Source organism: Jatropha curcas, chromosome 9 (assembly GCF_041381405.1).
Source record: "Jatropha curcas cultivar XTBG-Jc1 chromosome 9, XTBG_Jcur_1.0, whole genome shotgun sequence".
NCBI lineage: Eukaryota > Viridiplantae > Streptophyta > Magnoliopsida > Malpighiales > Euphorbiaceae > Jatropha > Jatropha curcas.
In genome coordinates, this window is record NC_143159.1 from 19,348,260 (window position 1) to 19,373,032 (window position 24,773).

Here is a 24,773-nt window from a genome sequence, read left to right on the forward strand (position 1 = left end):
AGATGAAATAAAGAGAAAATTCAAGAATTCTGTTCTTATTCAATATTTATTTTTTTATTTTTTGAAATTTATGAAATTTTACTTAATTTTCTATGATTTAACTGGATGTATTTTTTAAAATAATTTTTAAAATAGATATAAAGATAACTACACCTTTAAAATTTTAAATTTTTAAATATATTTTTTAAATAAATATATAGGACTTTGAAATTTTCGAATTTAATCTCATTTATATCTTCTATAAACTTGAGAAATGATCTTCCATTATCAATGTAATTGTTTGGACATTAATTCTCATTTGGAGCTCATAACTTCAATCAACTTATTTTTAGATTTTGTGTAAGGACATGGAGTCCAAAAAAATTATATACTGCCTCTGTTTCATAATACTTGTCACATTTGAGAAAATAACTTATTCCAAATACTTGTCACATTTGTGGTTTCAAGGAGTAATAAATGTTTTTTTCATGTCCGATAATTATTACTTCAATTTGATGGTTTTTTTATAGAATTAATATTAAATTAAGAGTAATATAGTCAATTTACTCAATAATTTATTGTAACTTAGATATATTTAATGACTTTCTCAAGGAATACGAAATTCCAAATGTGACAAATATTATGGAATAGATGTAATACTATTAATAAAATTTCAACTTAACTTTATCCAACAAGAATAATTAATGTGAAGATTAAACTATATTTTATATTATGGTTACGCAGAGTTAGTCTTGATTTATTTTATTAATGTCATAGCACTGCAAAATTATAAAATATTTTGTAGCATGGTAAATGTAAATTCAAGTTATTTTATGTAATTAATTAATAACAAAATTATATTTTTTATTAAAAGGAGAAGCAGAAATATCATTTTATATTGAATTAGATGTTACAATACATGACATGTTAAAAAATCCATTGTATATATAAAGTGCAATATAAATTGATCATTGTATTTATTTTAATAATAAAATTAAACAAGCATAAAGAACGAGTAGATAATAATCAAAGTCAACATGCAATACATGTCATAAAAAAACTAGAAGAATAAAAAATTACTAAAAAGATCAAAATACCCATAATTTTGTATTGTAATTTAATTTATTCAATGAAAATATATGAAAAAAATAATTTATAATGACTTTAACTTTTATTTTGTTATATCACATTTTTTCCGACTTACCTTCTTTATAATTTTTTAGTTCAAATAAATTTATAAATATAAATAGTCTTTAATAGCTTAATATAGCGAATAGTTTTTTGTTCAAATATTTCTTTTGTACTAATAACGATGTGATGGTGGTGGTGGTGGTAGAGTGATGGTTTAACACCCACAACATCGGTCCTAGAGGAATGTTTCAAATATCACAAGTCTAGTAAGTCTATGATTTAACTTAAAGAATAATTTGAAAAGTTGTACAGAAAAACTGCAAGAGTTCTCTCTAAAAATTGAACTAAACTAAAAACTATGAAAACAATAAACACTTCTAAACACAATCCCAATATTTATCCACTCCAGTTCTCAAATCTCAATCATCAAACTCCATAACCATATCATAATCAATATCAATTCTTAATAATATCCAAAAGCATTTCATATAATATATTCAACTAAGATCCATACTATGCAATAAATATATCATTTTAAGTTCTACACATAAACTTCCAGAATATAATTAATACAAATTCCTTGATTAAATACAAACTAACATGTTTAATGGTTTATATGCCATATTTATACATAAACTAAAACATTATAACGTAAAACTACCAAAAGAGGGATCTTTTACTCTGATGTTGAATTTGGTCTTCTAACAACACTTCCGGAGTCTACAATCTACACGTGATAAAAATCGACGTATTGAGTGTAAAACTAAGTGATCCTTAACAATCTCATACATCCATGAGTTGTGATGGCAATATGGTTATCACAAATCATTCAATCATCATATCCAACATTCAAGCATAAACCATGTAATTCAAATATACTCATCTTAAGCATATTAAATCAAAGGTTTACGCTCTTATGTCATAAATACATAATTCAAGCAATTAAGGCAAGATTGCATACTTATATCATAAACTCTTCATTAAAGCATTTACAAATAAGAACATATGCTTATAACGCTAAAAGCATAATAAAACGTAGGTTTAAAAAAACATCTTATACATAACATCATATCACTTAACCGTTTATTTCATTTTAACTTATGGGCCTTATACATTCTTATCAGAATTAGAACATGATTAACATATAAGAATTAGAGGGCTTAATGAGCCAAGTAGATACAGAGAAACGCGTCCACTCATTCAAATGGCACCCACGTGCCAAGCATATGATCATAGCTCAATCAAGTTATATCCAAGTAGCATAAATATGCTAAACATTTTAGAACAAAATAATCTCATTCAAGGCATCAAATTCACACGAGAATATAATAAGAGCCCAAAGTTGCACTCTTTCTTTTAACTTATTTTTAGTACTCATAGACCTTACTTTTCTTCAATAGGCACAATTTCACATGAATTATTTAACTCAATTTCAAATAAAACTATAAGGTATGTGAAATTTTACATATTTCAAGTCATGGAAAAAAGACATAGCATATATGTAATTTTAAGTATTTAAGTCTTTATTTTCTCATTTTATTCAACCAAAAAAGTCTTAATTACACATGTAGAAGCATAATTATACTCTAAGCATACCAAGTCTTATATAAATTCTCAAAATTCCAAACTTCCAAGTCATAGGAAAATCTCATAATTTAGTAGTCAAAAAAGACATTACTACCAACAATAAACACATGATAAATATTACTATTAAAGGAGAATTATCAATTAATAGCACAAGGCTAAATTCCCTCTAAGGTTCGCCCAAAAGTAGAGTTTCATAGTAAGAAATCACTTTCTCCTCAAACCAAGCATACCACAATCATAAATAAACTTCTAACAACATGCAAGAACATTCTATTCCTGCAATTCCATCCAATTAGACAAAATCCCTAAATTTTAGGTTATAAGAAAATTCATTTTCTTAAGAATTCTTTCAAGATATTGACACCCCAGTATAACCACATTCATAGCATCAATTTAGAAGAAATTCATTAAGCAAGGAACAAGAAAAAACTTATGCTTCACCATATAATAGGTTCGGCCAAAAGAGGGAAAAAGGGAAAAAGGAGCATCTTTATTGATTAAATCACACCACAACTCTCAACATATCCCCAATAACATACTTACACGTTCGATCAACTCAATTACATTCATTTAGGTCAAGACCCCAAACTAAAGTCGTAAGAAAAATTTGTAAACCTAAATATTTATTCAAGGCATTTTCCCCGAAGTTTAATCATACATCCAACATCGTGAGAAGAGGATTTACATCAATCAAAAGAAAAAAAAAAACAAGATTTTCCCCCCACCCTAGGGTGGTTCAGCCAACATGAGGAAGTTCTTTCCGATCAATTGAGTATACTATAACATCCATCATACTTTCAAGGGTACAATTAATCATTCAACACATATCAATTTAGCTAAAATCAACAAAATCCCCAAATTCATCTGAGAATCCTAGAAATTCAAATATATTAAAAATGAAAAAGGAGATGAAATTAAAGAACATTAACCTCAGTAGAAAGCTTTAGAAAGCTTAAATTCACCAATTAAACTTTGGTTTTCCCTTTGTCAAGCTTGGAGGGTTCTCCTTCCTTTAACAAAGAGAAACCAAAAATCACTTCAAAACTCAAACAATGAAAGAGAGAAGAGCATACATGGAGATGAGATAATGAAATCCCCAACTTAATTCTTAAAATCAAACTCAAAAATCAGAAGTTTCACTTACCTGGAACTATAGCAAAAACTCCAAATTTCTTGAAATTCCTAGCTTAAAATCTTCAAGAACACTCTTTAACCTTCATATGAAGTAGTTAGATTTCATGTCCCTTGATTTAATTTGAGTATTTTTGGCGGAGTTTGAAAAAAAAATGAGAGGAGAGGGAGAAAGGGTGTTCAACCACTGAAGGGAAAAGAAGAGAAAGAAAAGAAAAAGAAGGGTAAAAGGAAAAGAAAGAAAGAAGGAAATGTTATAGCATGAGAGGGTGTGAGATAAGAGGGTAATTTTGTAAATATCAATATCCTACTAAAACTTCCAAAAATTTCATTTTTCTCCACATTCTACTACAACTTCCAAAATTTCCATTTTCTCCACAAAACTAATTAAACTTATCCAATATTATTAATCTTTGATTTTTTTTTTAATTTCTAAAAATACCTGAAACATTATTTATTAATTACTTTATCTCTACCAAACAATCATAACTTAAATTCTACCCATCAAAATTATGCATGTATGGACCAAAATAAATTCTAAAAATATTAATTATGAAAAATAACATTTCCAGATTGAAAAAATATCGGTTTCCTCTCAGGTGGCACTATTCATGGCCCGGTAAGTTAATATTCATAATTCATAAAATTCAGGAACGTTACAGATGGTGGTGCTGGTGTGCCAATTCCATTACATATGTACAAACAAACATAAAACTGGAATGATGATTACATTCCATAAAGGGAAAATTATAATCGTACCCTTATGTTTTGTAAAAATTAACTACTATATCTTTGTATTTTTTAAAATAGACTATCATACACTTATGTTTTTAATCCGTTATACATTGTTCCCCTTTCGTCCATTTTATGCACTTTCAGACGTTAAATTGCTATGAAATGACTTCAATGACCCTAACTAAAAGATAAAATCAGTTTTGTTCTGAAACCATTTTTTGTCTTGCTAAAATATCGTCGGTGCTGCTACATGCGGTGCCCAGAAAATTGAGTTATCTCAAAATCTTTCAATCTAACCACCAAAATAATTAGAATCTTATGGGAAACTCAATTTTTACATATATTTTTCTTTTTGATCTCCAATTAAAACTGATATCAAATAAATTCTTAAACTCCAAAAGTTATAGAGAGAGAAAACTTGTTCATATTTTCTTTCTAAATTGAAAATCATAATCTTATTATTATTTCAACAATAACAATAAGGAAGAATAATAATTTCTATTACTATAGTAATCTCTTCTTCTTCTTCTTCTTCTTCTTCTTCTTATTTAAGAGAGATAAACTAGTGAGAGAAATTGTATAATTGCTATTATTCTTGGTTTTTGCTCATTGATTCATGCACAACAGCTTTATGTGGTAAAAAGTTACAGCAAATTATTCTAACACAAGCAATTCAGCTCTTAGATACTCTTGGAATGGCCAAAATAGAACTTGCCAAGCATACGTTGTCTCCAGATCTAAACTCCTTTAAATATTGTCATTTTTATTTCTACCTTTCTGAGCTTTGACCCATCTCAAATTTTTGCAAAAAATGAATGTTTCTGAAATAGAAATCCATTGAGATATTCTTACATGTCGGTGGTAGTGATTATGGAGGGAGAGAAAGTGTTATAGAGAAGTTGTAAGTTATGGAGAGAAAGTTATGAAAATGTTACCTAGAAGAGAAAGAAGAGGGTGTTTTGGTGAAAAAAATTTCTCTCTCTTAAGACCGTTAGGTTTTCTTTGACTTTTTCTTTGAAAGTGCACAAAATGGATGGAAGGGGCCCTGGGTGTAACAGACCTAAAACATGGGTATAAAAGTGTATTTTAAAAAATATAAGGGTAGAGCAGTTAATTTTAATAAAACATAGGGGCACAGTTATAATTTTCCTTTCCTAAATTTTCTCAATTATATTACTAAACATAGTAATGAAATCTTAATTATATTCCCTTTATATTTTTCATTGCATTACATCTTTGATTACATTACATTGCATTATCTCCAACAAAATATAGGCTAAAAGGGATTAGTTAAACATATTGTTTCAGTAAAGTGATTTTGAGTTAGAGTTAACTATTGTGGTCCTTGTGGGTTCTGTCACTTATTTTTTTATTCATTTTTGAATTCTAGATTTTTAAATTGGGGGTGTAATTATAATGCAACTTTGAAACTGTATTGTCCAGGGCATTAAGTTGAATTTAGGGTAAACGTAAATTTGATGGTATTTTAAATTAATTACTCAAATATAAATCACAGGTAAGAATATGACTAATTTGTAATTTGGCTTGCCAATGTATAAGGCTGAAAAAAGTTAAATTAAAAGTTATTCAAGGAGTAAAATGTTATTTCAAATAATTTTCTCATGCTTTCACCTCTTTTCAATTAAAATATATATGTTATATATACTATACATAAAAGTGGGAATGAGCGAAAAATAATGAGATTTTTTAAAATATTTTTAATAAAATTTGAGGTATCCTTAAATATCTTAAACTATAGTCAATTAAAACTTTTAATTTAAAAATATATAATATTTTAAAAATTAATATATAAATAGATAATTATGATTTTTAAATTATTTTAGAGATTTTTATTATTTTTTATAAAAATTTTATTTATAATTAATTAATAGCTAATATATAAATACATAATTATAATTTTTAAATAGTTCATAATATATATATATATATATATATATATATATATATATATATATAATTTTAATAATCTATTAATTGATCTAATAATCTAACCTATTTAATTTATTTATTTTAAATCATCCAGAAAGTTTTTGTTTAATTTATATATTTTAAAATTGTAATTCAATACTAATAGATATTAAAATTATTTAAGATATATATCTCTATTTTTATTTATTATGCTATTTAATTCATCACTAGTTTGCTTGTTTCCAATCAGTTATTTTTATTAAAATCTTGAATGTTAATTAAAGTCTTATCTTATAATTAATTATGATTTTTTTCATTTTATTATATGCAATTGTTTTATTAAATATATTTAACTTCACACATTGTTCTATCATATAAAAATTAGTTCAAGAATAATATTATTTATTTATAATATGAATATTATTTAAATAAATAGAGATTTTAATTTAAAATTGTTGCTATTGAAATCATACTTTTGATATTATAAATATCTAAACAATATTAGAGGAAAATTGTAACCATACTCAATATTATATAAGAATAAATTAATGAGTATAAAGAATGAGTAAATAATGAACAATTTCCTAGTTAAATAATGAACAAATAATAAATTAATGACAATATCATGTCATAAAATAACTAGTTAAAATTAAAACAAAATAATAATTGAGTCCCTAAGTTTTAGCCTAATTAATACTTGAGGACCTCAGTTTTCAAAACTAATTTTGAGATCCTAAATTTTTATTCCATCAATAGATACGTCATTCCGTCCAAAATTAATATTTTTTTTCCGTCAAGATGTGGAAGTACGGAAATACCCTCACTTAAAAGATGGGTTTTTATCATTGGAGGGAAAAAGAAATTTCTAGAACCCTAAAACGAACCAGTCTCACTTGATAGCCAATCTCATAACCTTTTCCAGCCATTCATTACAAAAGTCAACTCCATTATAGTCATCCACTATCAATCTTTCCCCAAACTCCTCCTCCTCGTTCTTAACTCTCTCGTCCATTGCATTTCTAAACACGCTTACTCTAGCGTTCTCTTCTCCAGCTATCACTAAGGATGTTGAGTTTGAGATTAACACCCCCACACCTCTCACTCTTACAATTGGTAATAAAGAAAGGAGAAGATATCGATATCAACAATAACGATAACGATAACGATAATGTCAGGAGTCAAAGATGAACCTGATAGAATAGTCTTTGATGATAGCAAGGTGACTATCTCTGTGCAAATTGATGTTGGGCCTGTAATATCTTTCTACAACCTAATAGAAAATGTGATAGCTGTAACCTATGTTGAATTTGAATCTAATACGCTGTAATGTGTGAAAGTTGAAGTTATTGTGGCAATAGTGGTGCTTATTGTGGCGATATTGAATGTGATTATTTGTATTCAAAGAAGCCAAAAAGACAGTTCTAAAAAGAAGAACAATAGGGCATTTTTAGAATTACACATCCATTTGGCGGAAAAAAGCATTGATTTTGGATATAATGACCTTTCTATTGACGAAATTAAAATTTAGGGACTTCGAAGTTGAATTTTGGAAATTGAAATCCTCAAATGTTAATTTAGCAAATTTAGGGATCTAATTATTATTTTCCCTAAAATTTAGGGGTGTCAAAATAAGTTGGCGTGTTGTGTTCGACACACATGCGACATGATTAGGGTTAATAGGAACATGACCCATTTAATAATCGTGTCAAATTTCTCAACACTAACACGAGCAAAAATTAGGCAGGTGACACGAACACAATATGTGTAACCTGCCTAATATCATAAACAGGTTGAGTGGATTGTGTTAACCCATATACCACCCATATAACCTGCCTATTAGTCTACATGACCTGCTTAAGCTACTTATAATATTTTTAAGTTTTAATCTATTTAACTCCAATCATATTTAAAAATAAATTTTTATATAAAATGTATAGATTTTCCAAGATTCATAACTAAAATAAAAAAATTTATTTATAAAAATAAATTTTAAATAGAGTTTTAGTTGTGTGTTTATATTTGATTTTAAAATTATCTCTTCACCTAAAATTAAACAGGTCGTTCGTATAACTCGCACGACGAGACGTCTATATTCGTGTGATAAATTGACGACAATGTATAATGAATTCAACTTTTAAGTAATTTATTTTCGGGTGTTAGAAGAACTGTGTTAGCCATTCATTGCCTATTTTGGCACCCCCTAAAATGAAATTCGTGATCCCCAGTGATTGTTTTCACCTCTTTCCCTCTTCCCCCAACTTCCCCCTCCTTCCTGAACCCATACAGGACGGTGGTGTGCAAGTCACGCAAATGTTAAATAAAAATTCCCAAATTTAACAATTTCGCTCCCAACATATGTAAACCCTTTTGCTGGATGTCACGAATCCCTCCGGCGAAGACCCACGGCTACTCTTGACCACCGATTGGACGTTTTCCGGTATGATTTTGAAGCTCAAAAGCTTTGAGTTATCAAGCCTTCTATCAGTTTATTTCTTTGATTTCTTCAATATTATGATTCTGTTTGGTGGTTCGCTGAAGTAGCCGATAAGAATTAGTATGAAAGATTGATTTTGATTTCTTCTTAATGAAGTTGATTAGGGTGTAGTAAATTGAAGGGAAAGGTGGTTTTATTGATGAAAAAGTAAATTATGAACAAAAAATCCAGTTGCTGTGCCATTTGTGAGAATTCCAATCGCGCTTCTATTTGCGCTGTTTGTGTTAATTACAGGTGACTTTCTTGTTTATTATTTTGAACTTCAGAATCTTAGTTACAAATTTTATATGAGATCATTTGCTGAAACAGTTCTGTAATTTTTTGGGGTATTATTCAGATTAAATGAGTATAATGTGTTGTTGAAATCACTGAAGAGTCGTCGGGATTTCTTGTATTCAAGGTTGAGTGAAGTTCTTGTGGCAAAGGTTTGATTTTTATCCCTGTTTGAACATTTAGGACTTGCTGTTTCGTGATGAAAACCTACTCCTATCTTGTGTCTCATTGGGCATTTGAAAAGAATTAGGTTCTTATAATATAGCAATGCTTATCAGGGGAAAGCAGATGATCAATTAAATTGGAGAGTGCTTCAAAATGAGAAGCTTGCGAGTTTGAGGGAGAAGCTCCGTCGTAGTAAGGAACAACTCATTCAAGGTTGGCCTCCATTTAATCTTTTTGGGATGCAATTTAGGTTGATGGGCGTTCTTTATTCATTGTTTAATCTAGTTATACCTCATGAAACCATGCAGGGAAGGCTAAGGTTGAGAGGATGTCCAATGATTTGAATGTCAAATATGGGGTGCTTGAATCAGCTCATAGTGCGGTATTGACTATTTGCATCTATTTTCTATATGGATTGTAAATTACTGTCATCAACTATACAGGTTTTGCTTTCAGCATTATTATCAATTTCTCATGCATAGTTTTGTTTTGCAGTTGGAAAAGAACAGAGTGGAACAAATTGAGAAGTTTTTTCCAAATCTTATTTGCACTCAGAGTTTAGGGCATGTAAGGACCATTGTTCAATCCCATTTGAATGCTGAAATTTGTTGTCTGCCCTGATACATACAGATGATTTGATTACTTATATTATTGGCCTTTTTTTTTTTTGGTCTAAGATGTTAAAATAAAATATAGGGATTCTATATAGCTCGTATTTTTGTTACTTTTGACTATTTATTGTCTTGCCTGTTTGTTTAAGTGCCACTTTTGTTGCTTATGACATCTCCTTCAATGCAGATGGCAATTACCTCAGAACTACTTCATAAGCAATCAGTCATTGTAAAACAAATGTGCAAACTTTTTCCCCAACGCCGGGTAAGCATTCAAGATATGAATGTGTTTTAATTTCTCCAAGTGACTTAAACTGTTTATGACTGCCATCCATATTTGTTCATGAACTTGATGATTATGTCTCTATTCTTTAAATATTGTTTAGAGGATACCTCACCAAGATAATATATTTTCATGCGAGTCTTCATTAGTTTCTATAAATCATTACATCCATTAGCTTTTCTTTTGCAATTTCAAACTTCTGATATGAAGGACCTTGCAATCCTATATGAAAGTCGTGAAATCAAATGTCCAATTTTTCCCTTTTTTCTTATATATAAAGACTTACAAAGATAAGGCTATGGTAAGAAAAATGAGTGCACATATGCAAGTCAATGTGCTAGCGTGCACGTGTTGGGGAGAGAGAGAAAGGGAGATTTGGATCCAGACCACCATGATCCAATGACTTGAAGAAAGCCAAGAAGCTTATGCTACCATAATAGAAGAGCATGAGTTTATTATCTATTTAGAACCATTGTAAGTAGAAAATGGTTGGAAGTTTTACATTAATTAGTGTTTTTTTAGCACGTGGACTATAATTTTGTCAGTCATGACCAATAAATATTTTATCTTTATAAGAAGTTTATGAATCATCTGATAAATAGATACTTATATCATAAAAATAATTTAGAACTCTATAACAATAGCTGATATAATTTATAATTATAAACAAATAAGAATAACGATTTGAGTTAATATAGTTTTTAATCATGTCATAAGTTGCAATTGTCAGTATGCATTCATAAATTTAGCATTTACTATTTAACTCATAGTACAAGAGATTAAGGATTCAAATCTTGATTGCCCCCATTTCCTTTAAATATTTATAATCTATATAAAAAAAAAAAAAGACTGTAGTACTGCAATTGTCAGTAAAAAAAAAAAAAAAAAAATTATAACTAAAAATTAATATTCAGATATTTTCTTGCATTTTGGAGGGAAATATTTAAACAATAAAATTTTTGCAAAAATATTGGCTATGGATATGGTAAAGTACGGACTTAAAACAACAAATATTATTGGTATACTTAAGCTCCTATGATTTGACTTTAACCATTCAAGAAAAAAAAGCCAACAGTGAATGCAATTGAGGCTCCCAGAAAGAAAAGAATAAGAATCACAAAGACTTATATACTGCTAGCTAACAGAATGAGATCGAGTTTTTCTTGTTCAGGTGTATCCCAATTTGCCAATGCTTTCTCTCTAGGGGCTTTTTCCATGTCCCTGAGTGTGTCTGCAGGAATCTCTTACTCCTTTCAGTTTTAGTGAGTGTTGTTCCTCCCAAAGCAAGTGACAGGGCTCCCTTTAACTAAGTCCCCTATTGCTAGTCTAGCATTCATTCCGCTTTATGAGCTAGCTTTCTTGGGTTGATTTGTAATTTTCCTAACCTTTATCATAAAGAGCAACCACATCATTGAACTTTTGCTTCTTCAAAGTAAAAAGAATAAATGATAAAAATAGAGTAACTACTTCAGTAATTAGGTTTAGACTTTATTGATTTAATTAGTTTACACTTACTGTATCTATAGGGACTCGATGAAATTAAATACAAAAAATCGAGGAAAAATATTAGTTAGGAAAGTTTTTTATATTAATTAGGGACTGGATAAAATTAAACGAGAAAATAAAAAATATAACAATTAGGAAACGATTTTTATTAATTAGAAAGAAAAATTTTATTAGATTGAATATGATATTGTCAATAAATTTAACTATTAAAAAAAATAAATTAAAATAACGTTTTTGTAAATGTAAGTTATATCTATGTCCTTTAGAGCCAGTTAATATGTTTCCTTAATATTGCTACTATATATTATACATAGATTATCCAAAAACCATTGGAATGGGCTTCATGAAGCTAGTTGCAATGAGAAGAGCTGTTACAAAACCGGAGATAGTCAGTATGGAATGTTAAAAGAGTTTAACTATGAAGAGTGCTAGTGTTTTTTTGTGAAAAAAAATTACATGCTTGTTTTCCTATTCTGTTTAGTCAAAAGTTGTATATTTTTCTGAAACTAATTCTATAATGGTTGTACATGCATGGGTGTGCTAGTATCACACATTTGTACGATGTTTTAAAATTATGTTCCTATGATGGTGGCTTGAAAGGTGTTCCAGTAGACAATAGCAATTTTTTGTGTCTATGTGTGTGTGTGTGTGTGTGTGTGCTTTTTCCCCCAAAAAGGAGAATTATCTTTCTGTTGGTGATAATCGTGAATTCATTTGATTTTTTTTTTTTTTCAGTTGATTATAGAAGGAGAAAGAAAAGATGGCTCTAACGGTCAATATGATCAAATATGCAATGCACGGTTACCAAGAGGACTTGACCCTCACTCTGTTCCATCAGAAGAGCTTGCTGCCTCCTTGGGGTAATAGTTTTTTCTTTTGTTATATGTTATCTTAATATCCAAGAATACATGAGAAGATTCTGTGATGTGTTTTTCTGGGAAAGATATTATGAATTCCTGCAACTACAATATTTGTCATTTACAATTATGTTGAGACTAATCAGTGGCCCCCATGATTGGAAAACAGATACATGGTGCAACTTCTAAATCTTGTTGTTCATAACTTGGCTGTTCCTGCACTTCATAACTCTGGTTTTGCGGTAAGCATCATTGTGCCTGAATTCCTGCACTTCATAGCTCCGATGATTGGAATATTTTCTTCAGACCATCTTCTCGTCCTCCTTGTTTTCCTTGATTTGGCATTTGCTGAATTTGTCTGACTTGTTTGAATAATATTGTCAATTGAATGAGGAGTTATCATTCAAACTTTGCATGATAATTTTAAGTTCTGTTTAATGCTGTTTGATTTAGTGGAGGCCCTGTAAGTTGTAGTTCATGTGGTAAAGGGGTGGTTTTTTGAAAATTATATGTGCGCGCATTGCAGACATATATGTACATATGTGTGTTCATATATTGAGAACGCATATTTTTGTATGCTGCTCATGCAAGTTATCCAAATAATTGCTTTTGAATTTTTGCAACTTCTAGATGTATATGTTAAATGCCTAGAGTTCAATTTGGATGTTTTTTTTCTCTTTTCGGAATGCTATTGACATTGATGAATAAATATTGGATCAGAAATACATATATATGGTGCTGATAAGCATATTGATGCTTTTCTAATTTCTGGATTCTTTGTATAATATTAAGATATCTTTGGCTTTTCCTACCATCTTAGGAACATTTTCCAAGGGGAAGTTCTGACATTTCAATCAGAAAGTCCATTTCTCAGGAAGAATGCTTATTTTTAAAGACTAATGGATGAGTCACTGACTTATTTTCTCCAGTTATTAAATGAATATTCTTTTTTTTCCCATGCAGGGTTCTTGCTCTCGAATATGGCAACGAGATTCATATTGGAATGCTTGTCCTTCTTCTCGAAGGTATTGTTGCCAGAAGGATTTCCTTTTTATTCTTATTGTGTTTCCAGTAGCTAGCTTAGGTTTACCGACTTCCAGCCTTTTTATATTTCTAACTTCCCCTCTCTTTTCGGTGGTATCAGCAATGAATATCCCCTTTTCATACCACGCCAAAATTATTGCTCTTCTAGTGGTGAAAATTCATGGACAGATAGAAGCTCAAGTAATTTCGGTGTTGCCTCAATGGAATCAGAGAGAAGAGCTCGTCTAGATTCTTCTCGAAGTAGTAGCTTCAGTTATTCCTCTGCATCTCCACATTCTGTTGAAACACACAAGGACTTGCAGAAAGGGATCTCACTTCTGAAGAAAAGTGTGGCATGTGTAACAGCATATGGTTATAACTTGCTATGTTTGGATGTACCTTCTGAAGCATCTACTTTTGAAGCATTTGCAAAATTGCTGGCGACACTATCCTCTTCCAAGGAAGTTCGTTCTGTTTTTTCCTTAAAAATGGCTTGTTCAAGGTATGTCTTCTGTGCATCATTAGTTCAGCTCTGTGCATGAACTTTAACAATAACTGTCAGTGACTTGTGTAGTTTTTGTGCAAGCCCCAAATATTTTGTAACTGTTATCCCCTGTTTGGAACATATGAATTCCACATATCTAATGTTTAGAACATAAAAAAATATTTATTTCAATTCTATGACAATTTTATAAGGTTGACCATAATTAAATTAAATTCTATCAAAATTTGTGGAATTTTCAAATGAATTTCACAAAACTGATAAAATATATTGTGGATAAAAATGCTCATAACATCTCATCTTTCTCTCTCCATTTTCTCTCCCTCCCTCTTCTTTCGCTTATCTCTCCCTTCTCTTTATCTTCTCTCTCTCTCTCTCTCTCTCTAATTTTTCCATCTTTGAGGTGTCTCTCCTCTTTCAACTACATCGGCATAATATTGATTATAAATGAGTTATATATAATTTTTAGGTATCTTGCTTTGTCCAACAAGGGTATCTTAGTACATAATGAAAAAAGTAATTCAATTCTAGATTCATTCCAAACATAAAAATTTGGAATCCAATTGAATTCAATTTTCAAGTTATATAATTCCAAACATGAGAATTTATTTATAAATGATTGTATGATGACCACATCCATTGGAATGACATGACATAAAGATTCGTCGTCCAAGTACTTCCGTTAAGCATCGAGAAGTTACAAGTATCTTGCGCCCTTACTTTAGCCACCCAATTTTGTAGGGATGAGGGTGTTCGTTTGTAGGATGCTTCAATTTATCTATTGCAGCATCATTTTATATGATATTCTCCATGCTTCTACCACTAATGTCAAGATCTCATACTTTACCTCCACAAAACAACAGGCTTATGGAAAATGCTAAGCTTCCAATCTTCCTTCTTTATGCAGGAGCAACCCTAGTCCTAATTGGATTCCTAGCACAACTAGGATTTTATTTAATTTACTGTTTTATTTCGGATTTGCATTAGTTTTCCATTTCCTTATTTGATTAGGATTTACTATTTTATCTTTGAATAGGAGTAGAGTTTTAATTCTTTCTTTAATTAGGATTCCTAGTCTAGTTAATATTTATCACTATAAATAGACAGCACTAGTAGTATTGTAATTCATCTTATTTTTCTCATAATTTTAATTCAAAGGTTATAAACCTAATTACTGATTACTGATTACTGTTCCACCTACGATCAACCCTATTCAAGCTTACTTGTTGAAAACTGACAGCCCTACATCTTTCCCCTGCGTCAACTGGTATTAGAGCACAAAAACAGATCCTAGGATTCTTTTTTGTCTGAATTAAGCCATGGTTGGAAGAGGCAGAGGCAGAGGCAATCAGCCCTAACAAGATGAAATAGATGAGATACGGCGAATGATTGAGGACTTGACCCGGGCTGTACAAACCTCACAGCGTCAGGAACCCGTGGAAGCCCGAATGGAGACTCTGGAAGGCAACCACCAAAACCTTGATTTTCAAGAAGCTCTTGAGAGTGAAGAGGAAGTCGAGTACTTAAACCCCTTTCATGAAGCTGGACTTGCAAACCCAGCAGCACGAGGCAGATTGGAAGAGCATTTACTTCATGCTCTTGATTTAAATAGTGGAGGAGTTAAAATTGAAGTTGCTGATTTTCATGGGAAATCGCATGCCGAAGACTATTTAGATTGGGAAACTAGTTTAGAAAATTATTTTGAATGGAAACCAATGGTTGAAACCCAAAAACTGCTTTTTGTAAAGCTTAAATTGAAGAGTACTGCACTTCAATGGTCGAAGAGAGTTGAGGAGCAGCGCGCACAACAAGGAAAGCTTAAAATCAACACGTGGGAGCACATGAAAACTAAGCTAAGGAAGCAATTTTTACCAGTTGATTACGCAATGGAACTATATGAAAGGTTCCACTGCTTGAAACAAAATAGTATGTCCGTTGAAGAGTACACTGCAGAATTTAATAATTTGTCCATTTGAGTTGGAATATCTGAAAATAATGAACAAATTATCTCTTGCTACCTTGCTGGTTTGAATCAGTCCCTTAGAGATGAAATGGGCATGGTCCGATTACACAATCTTGAAGATGCTCGTAAATATGCCTTAGCAGCTGAAAAGCGAGTTTCCCGTTACGGTGCTAGAAGGCCCATAAACAAAAGCAATTAGCAAAACAATTTCGGACCTGCAAGAGGGATTCAAACAACTCAACGAAGCGGGAAAGAGGCTGTCGCTACTAATAAATACAATGAAGAGATAACCCGTGTTGATGGGAACGATAAAGGGAAAGGTACTAGGTATAGTACCTTATGGTGGACAAAACAATTCTGGTTCGTCTACAAGGAGAGGCAACAATTCTCAAGTTCGTTGTTTTACTTGTGGAGAAAAGGGACATACTTCATTCATCTGTCTGCAAAGGAGGGTGAATTAAGCTGAGTATGATGAAGACCAAGGCCCTATTTTTGATGAACATGATGAGGAAGTAGAAGAAATTGATGTTCACCCAGCTTAAGGTGAGTCTTTAGTTGTTCGAACAGTCATGACAGCCATGAACAAAGAAGGAAAAGAAGATTGGAGGAGGCGTAGCATTTTCCGTACACGTGTTATTTGTGAAGGCAAAGTGTGTAATTTAGTCATTGATGGAAGAAGTATGGAAAATATAATATCAAAGGAGACTGTAGATAAATTAAAGCTTCCTACAATAAAACATCCTCATCCATACAAAATAGGTTGGTTGAAGAAAGGGCACGAGATACCAGTAACATCTCAATGCTTAGTGCAATTCATAATGGGAAATGAATTGGCAGATGAAGCACTATGTGATGTAGTACCAATGGATGTTGGGCATATTCTAGTGGGACGACCTTGGTTGTATGATCATGATATGGGCCACAAGACAAGGCCTAATACTTATTCATTCTACAAGGACAACAAGAAGTACACTTTGCATCCTCTCAAGGAAGAAACAAGGCAAATAGCAAATAAAGGAGCTGCAACTAGTAAATTAAATGGGCTTGTAAGTGTTAAAGAATTTGCAGCTGCGCATAGTGAGGTGGGAGTCACATATGCCTTAATGAGCAAACTGATAGGAGCTGACTAGGTTGAAAAATCAGATGAATATTCCTTTGAAATTCAACGATTATTGCAGGAATTGAAGGAGTTGATTAGTGAAGATGTACTGAAAAGCTTGCCACCATTAAGAAGCATCCAACATGCTATTGATTTGGTACCAGGAGCAGCTTTACCAAATCTGCCTGCATACCGAATGCCTCCTTTACGGCGGGCTAAAATAGAAAGACAGGTTAAGAAATTATTGGAAAAAGGTCTGGTGCATGAAAGTAAAAGTCCATGTGCCTGCCCAGCCTTATTAACTCCAAAGAAAGATGGTTCTTGGAGAATATGTGTGGATAATCGTGCTATAAACAAAATTACGATGAAATATCGCTTTCCAATACCAAGATTGGAGGATATGCTTGATCAACTAGCGGGTTCTAAAGTGTTCTCCAAAATTAACTTGAAAGTGGATATCACCAAATTAGAATGAGGCATGGTGATGAATGGAAAACAACTTTTAAGACACCAGATGGGTTATTTGAATGGTTAATAATGCCATTTGGCCTTTCTAATGCACCAAGCACATTCATGAGAGTCATGACAGATGTTCTCAAACCTTTCTTGAATTCTTTCGTTGTGGTATATTTTGATGACATTTTGATTTATAGCTGCACCGAGGAAGAGCATTTAAAACACTTGCGAAAAGTGTTAGAAGTACTTCGTCAAGAGCAGCTGCATATAAACCTGAAAAAAATGCTGTTTCCTACAACCAGAAGTGGTATTCCTGGGATACATTGTGTCTGCTGAAGGATTAAAACCAGATCCAGAAAAGGTTCGTGCAATTACCGAATGGCCAGCACCGCAATCCATCAAAGAAGTTAGAAGATTTCATGGTTTGGCCTCTTTCTATAGGAGATTTATCCAAAATTTCAGTTCAATTATGAGTCCTATAATTGAATCTATGAAAGAAGAAAAGTTTTGAGTGTACAAATTCTGCAGAAAAGGCATTTGAACGAATCAAGTTTTTGATGACTAGAGCACCTGTTCTTGCACTTCCAGATTTTGAGAAATTATTTATTGTCCAATGTGATGCTTCACATGAAGGGATTGGAGTTGTTCTTAGCCAAGAGGACAGTCCTCTTGAGTTTTTTAGTGAGAAGTTGTTTGAAGCTAAGAAGTGTTACTCAACTTATGATCTAGAGTTCTATGCCTTGGTACGAGCTATTCGACATTGGCAGCATCACTTAGCTTATTGTGAGTTTGTGGTCTTTTCTGATCTTGAGGCCTTGAAGTATCTAAAATCTCAGAATAAACTCAACAATCGACATGCTAAGTGGAGTTCTTTCCTTGATGAGTTTAATTTCTCACTAAAGTATAAATCCGGTCAATCTAATATTGTGGCTGATGCATTGAGCAGAAGATCACTAATTTTGTGAAATTTGAGCACTCAAATTACTGGTTTTGAAAAACTGAAAAACCAGTATGATTCAGATTCATGTTTTGGCAAGATAAAGGCTGATTTGCTGCATCTTCAGAAGCTGAAAGTCTGCCATACTGATTGCAAGATGTTTATTTATTCAAAGGGAATAAGTTGTGCATTCCTGAAGGATCTTTGAGGGAACAAATTAGTAGAGAACTTCATGGAAATGGTTTGGGAAGACACTTTGGTAGAGACAAGACTTTTGCGATTGTTTCTGACCGTTATTATTGGCCAAAGATGGAAAAAGATGCGAGAAAATTGGTGGAATGATGTCCAACCTGTTTACTCGGAAAGGGAAGCACGCAAAATACAGGATTATATACTCCTTTACCCGAGCCAGATGCACCTCGGGTTCACTTGAGTATGGATTTTGTTTTGGGACTTCCAAAGACAGCAAAGGGATTTGATTCTATATTTGTTGTAGTGGATCGTTTCTCTAAAATGGCTCATTTTATCCCATTTCAAGACTTTTAATGCAGTTCATATTGCTGAGTTATTGTTTCAAGAGATTGTGAGACTAAATGGTGTTCCAACTTCTATTATTTCCGATAGAGATGTAAAGTTTATGGGGCACTTTTGGAGGACTTTATGGAGAAAATTTGGAACTGAATAGGAATATTCCAGTACTTACCATCCGCAAACAGACGGTCAGACGGAAGTTGTCAATCGTAGTTGGGGAAATCTATTAAGATGTCTCGTTGGGAGCAATACAAAGACATGGAATCTAGTTATTCCCTAGGCTGAATTCACATATAAAAATTCAGTCAATCGAAGTATAAAGAAGACTCCTTTTGAGGCTGCTTATGGACTTAAATCTCAAAATGTACTCGATTTGGTGCCCTTGCCCCAAGAGGCTAGAGTAAGTGCTGAAGGGGAATTGTTTGCTGATCACATCAGGAAAATTCATACAGAGTTGAGAGCTGCCTTAAAAGACAGCAATGCATCATATGCCTATACAGCCAACCAGCATCGGCGCGTACAAGAATTTGAAGAAGGCGATCAGGTTCTCGTCCACTTAAGACAAGAACGTTTCCCTAAAGTAACTTGTTATAAGCTGAAATCTAGAAGGTTTGGACCCTGTAAGGTGTTGAAGAAGATCAGTTCCAATGCCTATGTAATTGATCTTCCATCTGATTTACAAATCAGCCCAATTTTTAATGTTTCAGACTTGTATCCTTTTCATGGATTTGATGGAGTGCCTTCCTCCATTGAAGCACAAGTACAAGAGCTGCCAATTGCAAAGGCTGATGTTATTGAGGAAGTGTTGGATGTCAAGGAAGCTCGTTCTAGGCGTGGCAACCAATATAGACGATTTTTAGTTAAGTGGTTTGGAAAACCAGCAAGTGAAAGTACATGGATTTCTGAAGAAGAGCTAAAGCAAGTTGATCCAGCCATATATGCGGAATTTATCAAGGTTTACTCGTTGGAGCTGAGTCTTTTTCAAACTAGGATTTTATTTAATTTACTGTTTTATTTTAAATTTGCATTAGTTTTCCGTTTCCTTATTTGATTAGGATTTACTATTTTATCATTAAATAGGAGTAGAGTTTTAATTCTTTCTTTAATTAGGATTCCTAGTCTAGTTAAGATTTATCACTATAAATAGACAGCACTAGTAGTATTGTAATTCATCTTATTTTTCTCATAAGTTTAATTCAAAGGTTATAAACCTAATTACTGATTATTGTTCCACCTATGATCAACCCTATTCTAGCTTACTTGTTGAAAACTGACAGCCCTACATCTTTCCCCTGCGTCACTTCTCCTCATTGATCATTACTGTCATCACTATTTGTACGACTAAGGACTCACCTTGTGTGGGATGAACATCAACTAACTCTATCTCCTATCCATAGTCATCATAAACTGTTACTAACTCCTGACCAAACTACTGAGCTCACCTGTCATTATGGGAAGCAAAAGAGTCATAACTCTTCTCTCCACAGGTAACACATTGAATTTGAGAATTTTTACCTCCTTCAGTTGTGGAAGAACTGGAATTGTTTTATCCTCCATAAGGCACTATGCTCTTGGCTTTATTGTTATTTTAACATTAGTTGCACCCCTGTTGGTTTTATTGGTTACAATGGCACTTTGAGAATTTTGTCCCGATTGTATGATGACCACATTCAATTCCAGACTGTTTTGCCAATTGATGCCATACAAGTGCTTCCTAGCACCATGGCGTAAAACTTGCTTTTCAGCTGCTAAAGTCTATTATCGAGCATCCTCAACACTGTAAAAGTGAACTACTCCCATTTCATCTTTAGTTGAATGATTCAAACCAGCAAGATAGCAATAAAGTACTTTGTCTTTTACTCTTAGATAATCCAACTCGAATTGACAGGTTGTTGAATTCTATCTTCCATATTCTCCATTCAGGCTCCCACTGGTTCTGAATGCTGCAAGGCTTTCAGAGCTTAAGTCAAGTCCTCAGTCATTCTCCACATTTCAGCCAACTCTGCATGATGAGGTTGATTGCCTCTTCCTTTACCTGTACATCTACCTCTCAGTTTGGTAGTGTTTTAGCCAAAAATACTTGTAAGAAATGTGGGATCTTTTTCTTTTCTTTTTTTTTTTTTTTTTTTTTTTTGATACCATTTGATGCAGCTGAAGCACTAGGGCCCTAGTATCTCAACAATAAGGATTGAATGGAATTGATGTTGTTGAATCAAAAGAAATGTAATTAGCTTTGAGTAAAACCTCTTGGATAAAATTTGATAAGCAGGAGAGAAGATGATTAGATTGTCTATTACAAACCTATTTATACTAGGTACCATAAGTAATATAAACATCAATCCTAACATAAATAAATAGATACTTAATGACAAGTGACTTAAACAAAATTAAATAAGAAAAGAAACATAATTAAATAAAGTAGACGTAAAAGAAACTTAATCCTAAATTAAATAGGAAAAAACACATATGCTCCTGCATCACTACCTCTCTTTCAAGATGCTTTACTATTTTAGCTTGCCATATTAATAATGGATAAGGAAGAATGTGATCATCTGAATTTCAGTTTTCCCTTGTGTCTTATCTTTTGAGATAGGGAAAAATCGAACCCTAGTGCAATTGCATGCACTCCATTCGAAGACCCAAGAATTATTGCCTTAATACTCTCTTTGGGACTTCCTTACAGCCAATAATTATATATGTGGAGTTGGTGTAATGCTTGGTATCAAATGATCTTTCTATTTATTTAGCATCACAACTCTCTAGTGAGAGTTGCCTGGCTAAATTAATAATAACTTTAACTACAATGTGCAGTGAAAAACTGAAAGTTCAGATGGTAACTTCTCATCAATCGTGTATAGGATTAAGAATAATGTCTTTATGGTTCACTGCTGATTTCAGATGACAAAAAAGTTGGCAGAACAGGCTGAAATCAGCTTTTTGGGGAAAATCAATAGTATGTGTATTTCTTGTCTTTTATGTTTGTATATATGTTGTTTTAGTATTTGAAAGAGGTAGGATAAGCCTAGTTGCTGAATTATCTGAGAACTGATTCTTGAACTAGCAAACATTATAATGGTTAAAATTATATCAAAATCTTTCATCATCTATTCTTTATATCTTGAAAGTAATTTTTCTTTTTTATTGTTTGAAAGAACTTACAAGTAAGTTTAATGATTAGTAGCTTGCATGACTTCTGCCTTCAATTAGAGATTTACATCACAGGACTCATTTCTTAAGGACTATTCTTCTTCATGATAATATTATTAAACAAGGAGTTATAAAGAAGAAAGAAAGAGAAGTGTTGTTGGGGGTTGGGGGGAAGCGCGCTAGGAGTAGGCATCTAAGTTTGAACCTCATCACTGTTGAACTTCTCTTCATTAAAACTCTAAAAGATATTATTACACTACTGACTTCCTCCACCATCCCTGATTGACTCCTTTTCTTTTGTGTTTCAGGTCATGCAAGCAGGTTCAAAAATTGAACAAGTCTGTATGGAATGTAAATTCTACCATTTCATCAAGCACATTGCTTGAGAGTGCACATGCGCTTCATCTAACAGTATGCCCTAAACATTGGCTTCTTGAAATATTATGACATTTTAGCTCATGTTTATATTCGATTACATTACCTTTTGTTTGATATAAATGAATATAAAATATAAAATTCATTTCACACAATAGAATTTAACTCGGTTATGTTGAATTCCATAAAATTCTTGTTGTGGTCGTGAATGGTCTAAAGTTCATTGGAAATGAAGTAGTCGTTTTAATTGCTTACAAAGAAATGATCATGAGTTGCCCTACCTCTATTCTGCCAAATATACTAGTGATAATAGCAGCATCTGACCACCTTGTATTTTGAATTTGCTTCTGAAGTCCATTGCTATTGGCCCTTTCAAAGAACATTTCTTTTTTTATCTCCCTGAATATCTATTTAAAAAATTGTGATGCCTCTCCGGAATTCCCAATAGCCTTCTGTCTTTCTGTGCAATGAGTTTTGGGTACTATGGAATTGAATGTTTTTTCCTCTGCAATGCTCAATATTGATGTTTAACCTTCTCTGTTGCCTTGTAGAAAAACATAAGTGATAATAATCTTCCAAATTCTGCTACCAGTTTCCTTTATGCCACTGAGATATCTGATGCCGGAAGGAATGAAAGCCTTATTGATGGATGGGATCTTGTAGAACATCCCACTTTTCCTCCTCCTCCATCACAAGCTGAGGATATTGAACATTGGACTCGAGCCATGTTTATTGATGCGACAAGGAAATAGTCTGGAGAAATTACAGCCTTCATCTTTCCTTTTTGTAAGTGATCATGTCGATCCTATTTCATGTTGATTGTTTAATGCTTAAAAATGCAACAAAATTGTGCGTCATGATTGTTGAATGTTCCAATGATACACAGAACTTGCATATGGCCCTCTTTTTATCAGAAAAGCATATGCAAAGTTGATTTATTTCAGAAATACACCTTAGTGCATCTTTTAACTTTTTGTGCTACTCTTTACCATTTCCCCAAAATTTCAACATCAAGTATCACCCGACTTCTTTTATCGGTTTAGTTGGATATTGTACTTTAATTCCCTTTTGTCTTTGTAAACTTTTTGCATTGCAGACACTCGACTATTAGGTATTGGTTTTCGTTAGTTTTTCTACTTTATTTAGTATTATTATGCTTTTCTTTTTTTAATTGCCTCTGCAACATCGTTCATGACATATTATGCAAAAAATTTTGTTAAATCTGATATTTCTTATTTGTGTTCAAACTGCCAGATTCAGAGGATACACTAGCAAGAGGACAGCAGGTGTGAATCATTGTATAAAACCTTCAACTGTGTTTATAATGTAAATATGCGGTGTCTAAATTGGTAGGTATATATAATGCTAATACAGATATTTGGAATATTATTCTTTTCTTGTTTCCTGTAGTAGTCCATATGGTTAATTCCTGATTTTAATCCAAGGATGTGAAGTATAAAGATCGGTGTCGGCCCTTGTTTCTCTCTCTAGACGTGAATTGAATCAGAATTTACGCAATTGCATTCAAAATTATTGTTATTGAATTGCAGAACATGACATTGCCTGACATATTCTATAAGAACTTGGTATTAGAATAATTTTTTAGCCACTTGTCAATTAGGATATACTAAAAAGCCTCCCTATGTGTGTTTTGGATTTGGTTGTTTTTATTCTATGAAATTTATTTTATTAGGAGAATAAATTAATAAAATTATTATTTAGTCTTCAGATTATAGTCAGATACTAATTAACAAGCTGAGTGCTATATTGTTTAAACAAATTTAATTAATCTTTTTATTTATATAATACATTAAAATAAAAAATAAAGTGAATATATATATATGCACCATAATATATATAATAATAATTATGCTGTTAATAATCATTTTATATTTCAATAGAAATTGCTGCTAATTTTACTAAATAAGAATATTAGTTAACAGCAATCAACTGGCTATCAACTGGTATTAACATCTAAATCAAATGGGCCCATAAGCTTATACAGGGGCTTGCATGCTATAATAGTCAAATCTAATATTAAAAGATTTTTAATATCTCA

General features: G+C 32.0%; 1 protein-coding gene across 2 annotated transcripts; it reads left to right on the forward strand.

The window, feature by feature from the left end:
• The first annotated feature begins 8,654 nt into the window (after window positions 1-8,654).
• Window positions 8,655-24,244, forward strand: LOC105634369 (DNA-directed RNA polymerase II protein). Of its 2 annotated transcripts, XM_012217217.4 has the most exons (14): window positions 8,656-8,929; window positions 9,083-9,220; window positions 9,324-9,411; window positions 9,538-9,637; window positions 9,733-9,806; window positions 9,920-9,991; window positions 10,223-10,300; window positions 12,560-12,684; window positions 12,851-12,923; window positions 13,645-13,706; window positions 13,826-14,206; window positions 22,648-22,750; window positions 23,266-23,500; window positions 23,969-24,244. In XM_012217217.4, exons 2-13 carry the CDS (start codon window positions 9,141-9,143, stop codon window positions 23,464-23,466), a joined length of 1,437 nt encoding a protein of 478 aa, XP_012072607.1. In that variant the 5' UTR covers window positions 8,656-8,929; window positions 9,083-9,140; the 3' UTR covers window positions 23,467-23,500; window positions 23,969-24,244. The 2 variants fall into 2 exon arrangements, with proteins under 2 accessions (XP_089582097.1, XP_012072607.1); XM_089725971.1 differs by lacking the exon at window positions 23,969-24,244 and having other exon boundaries at window positions 8,655-8,929; window positions 23,307-23,466.
• The last annotated feature ends 529 nt before the right edge of the window (window positions 24,245-24,773 follow it).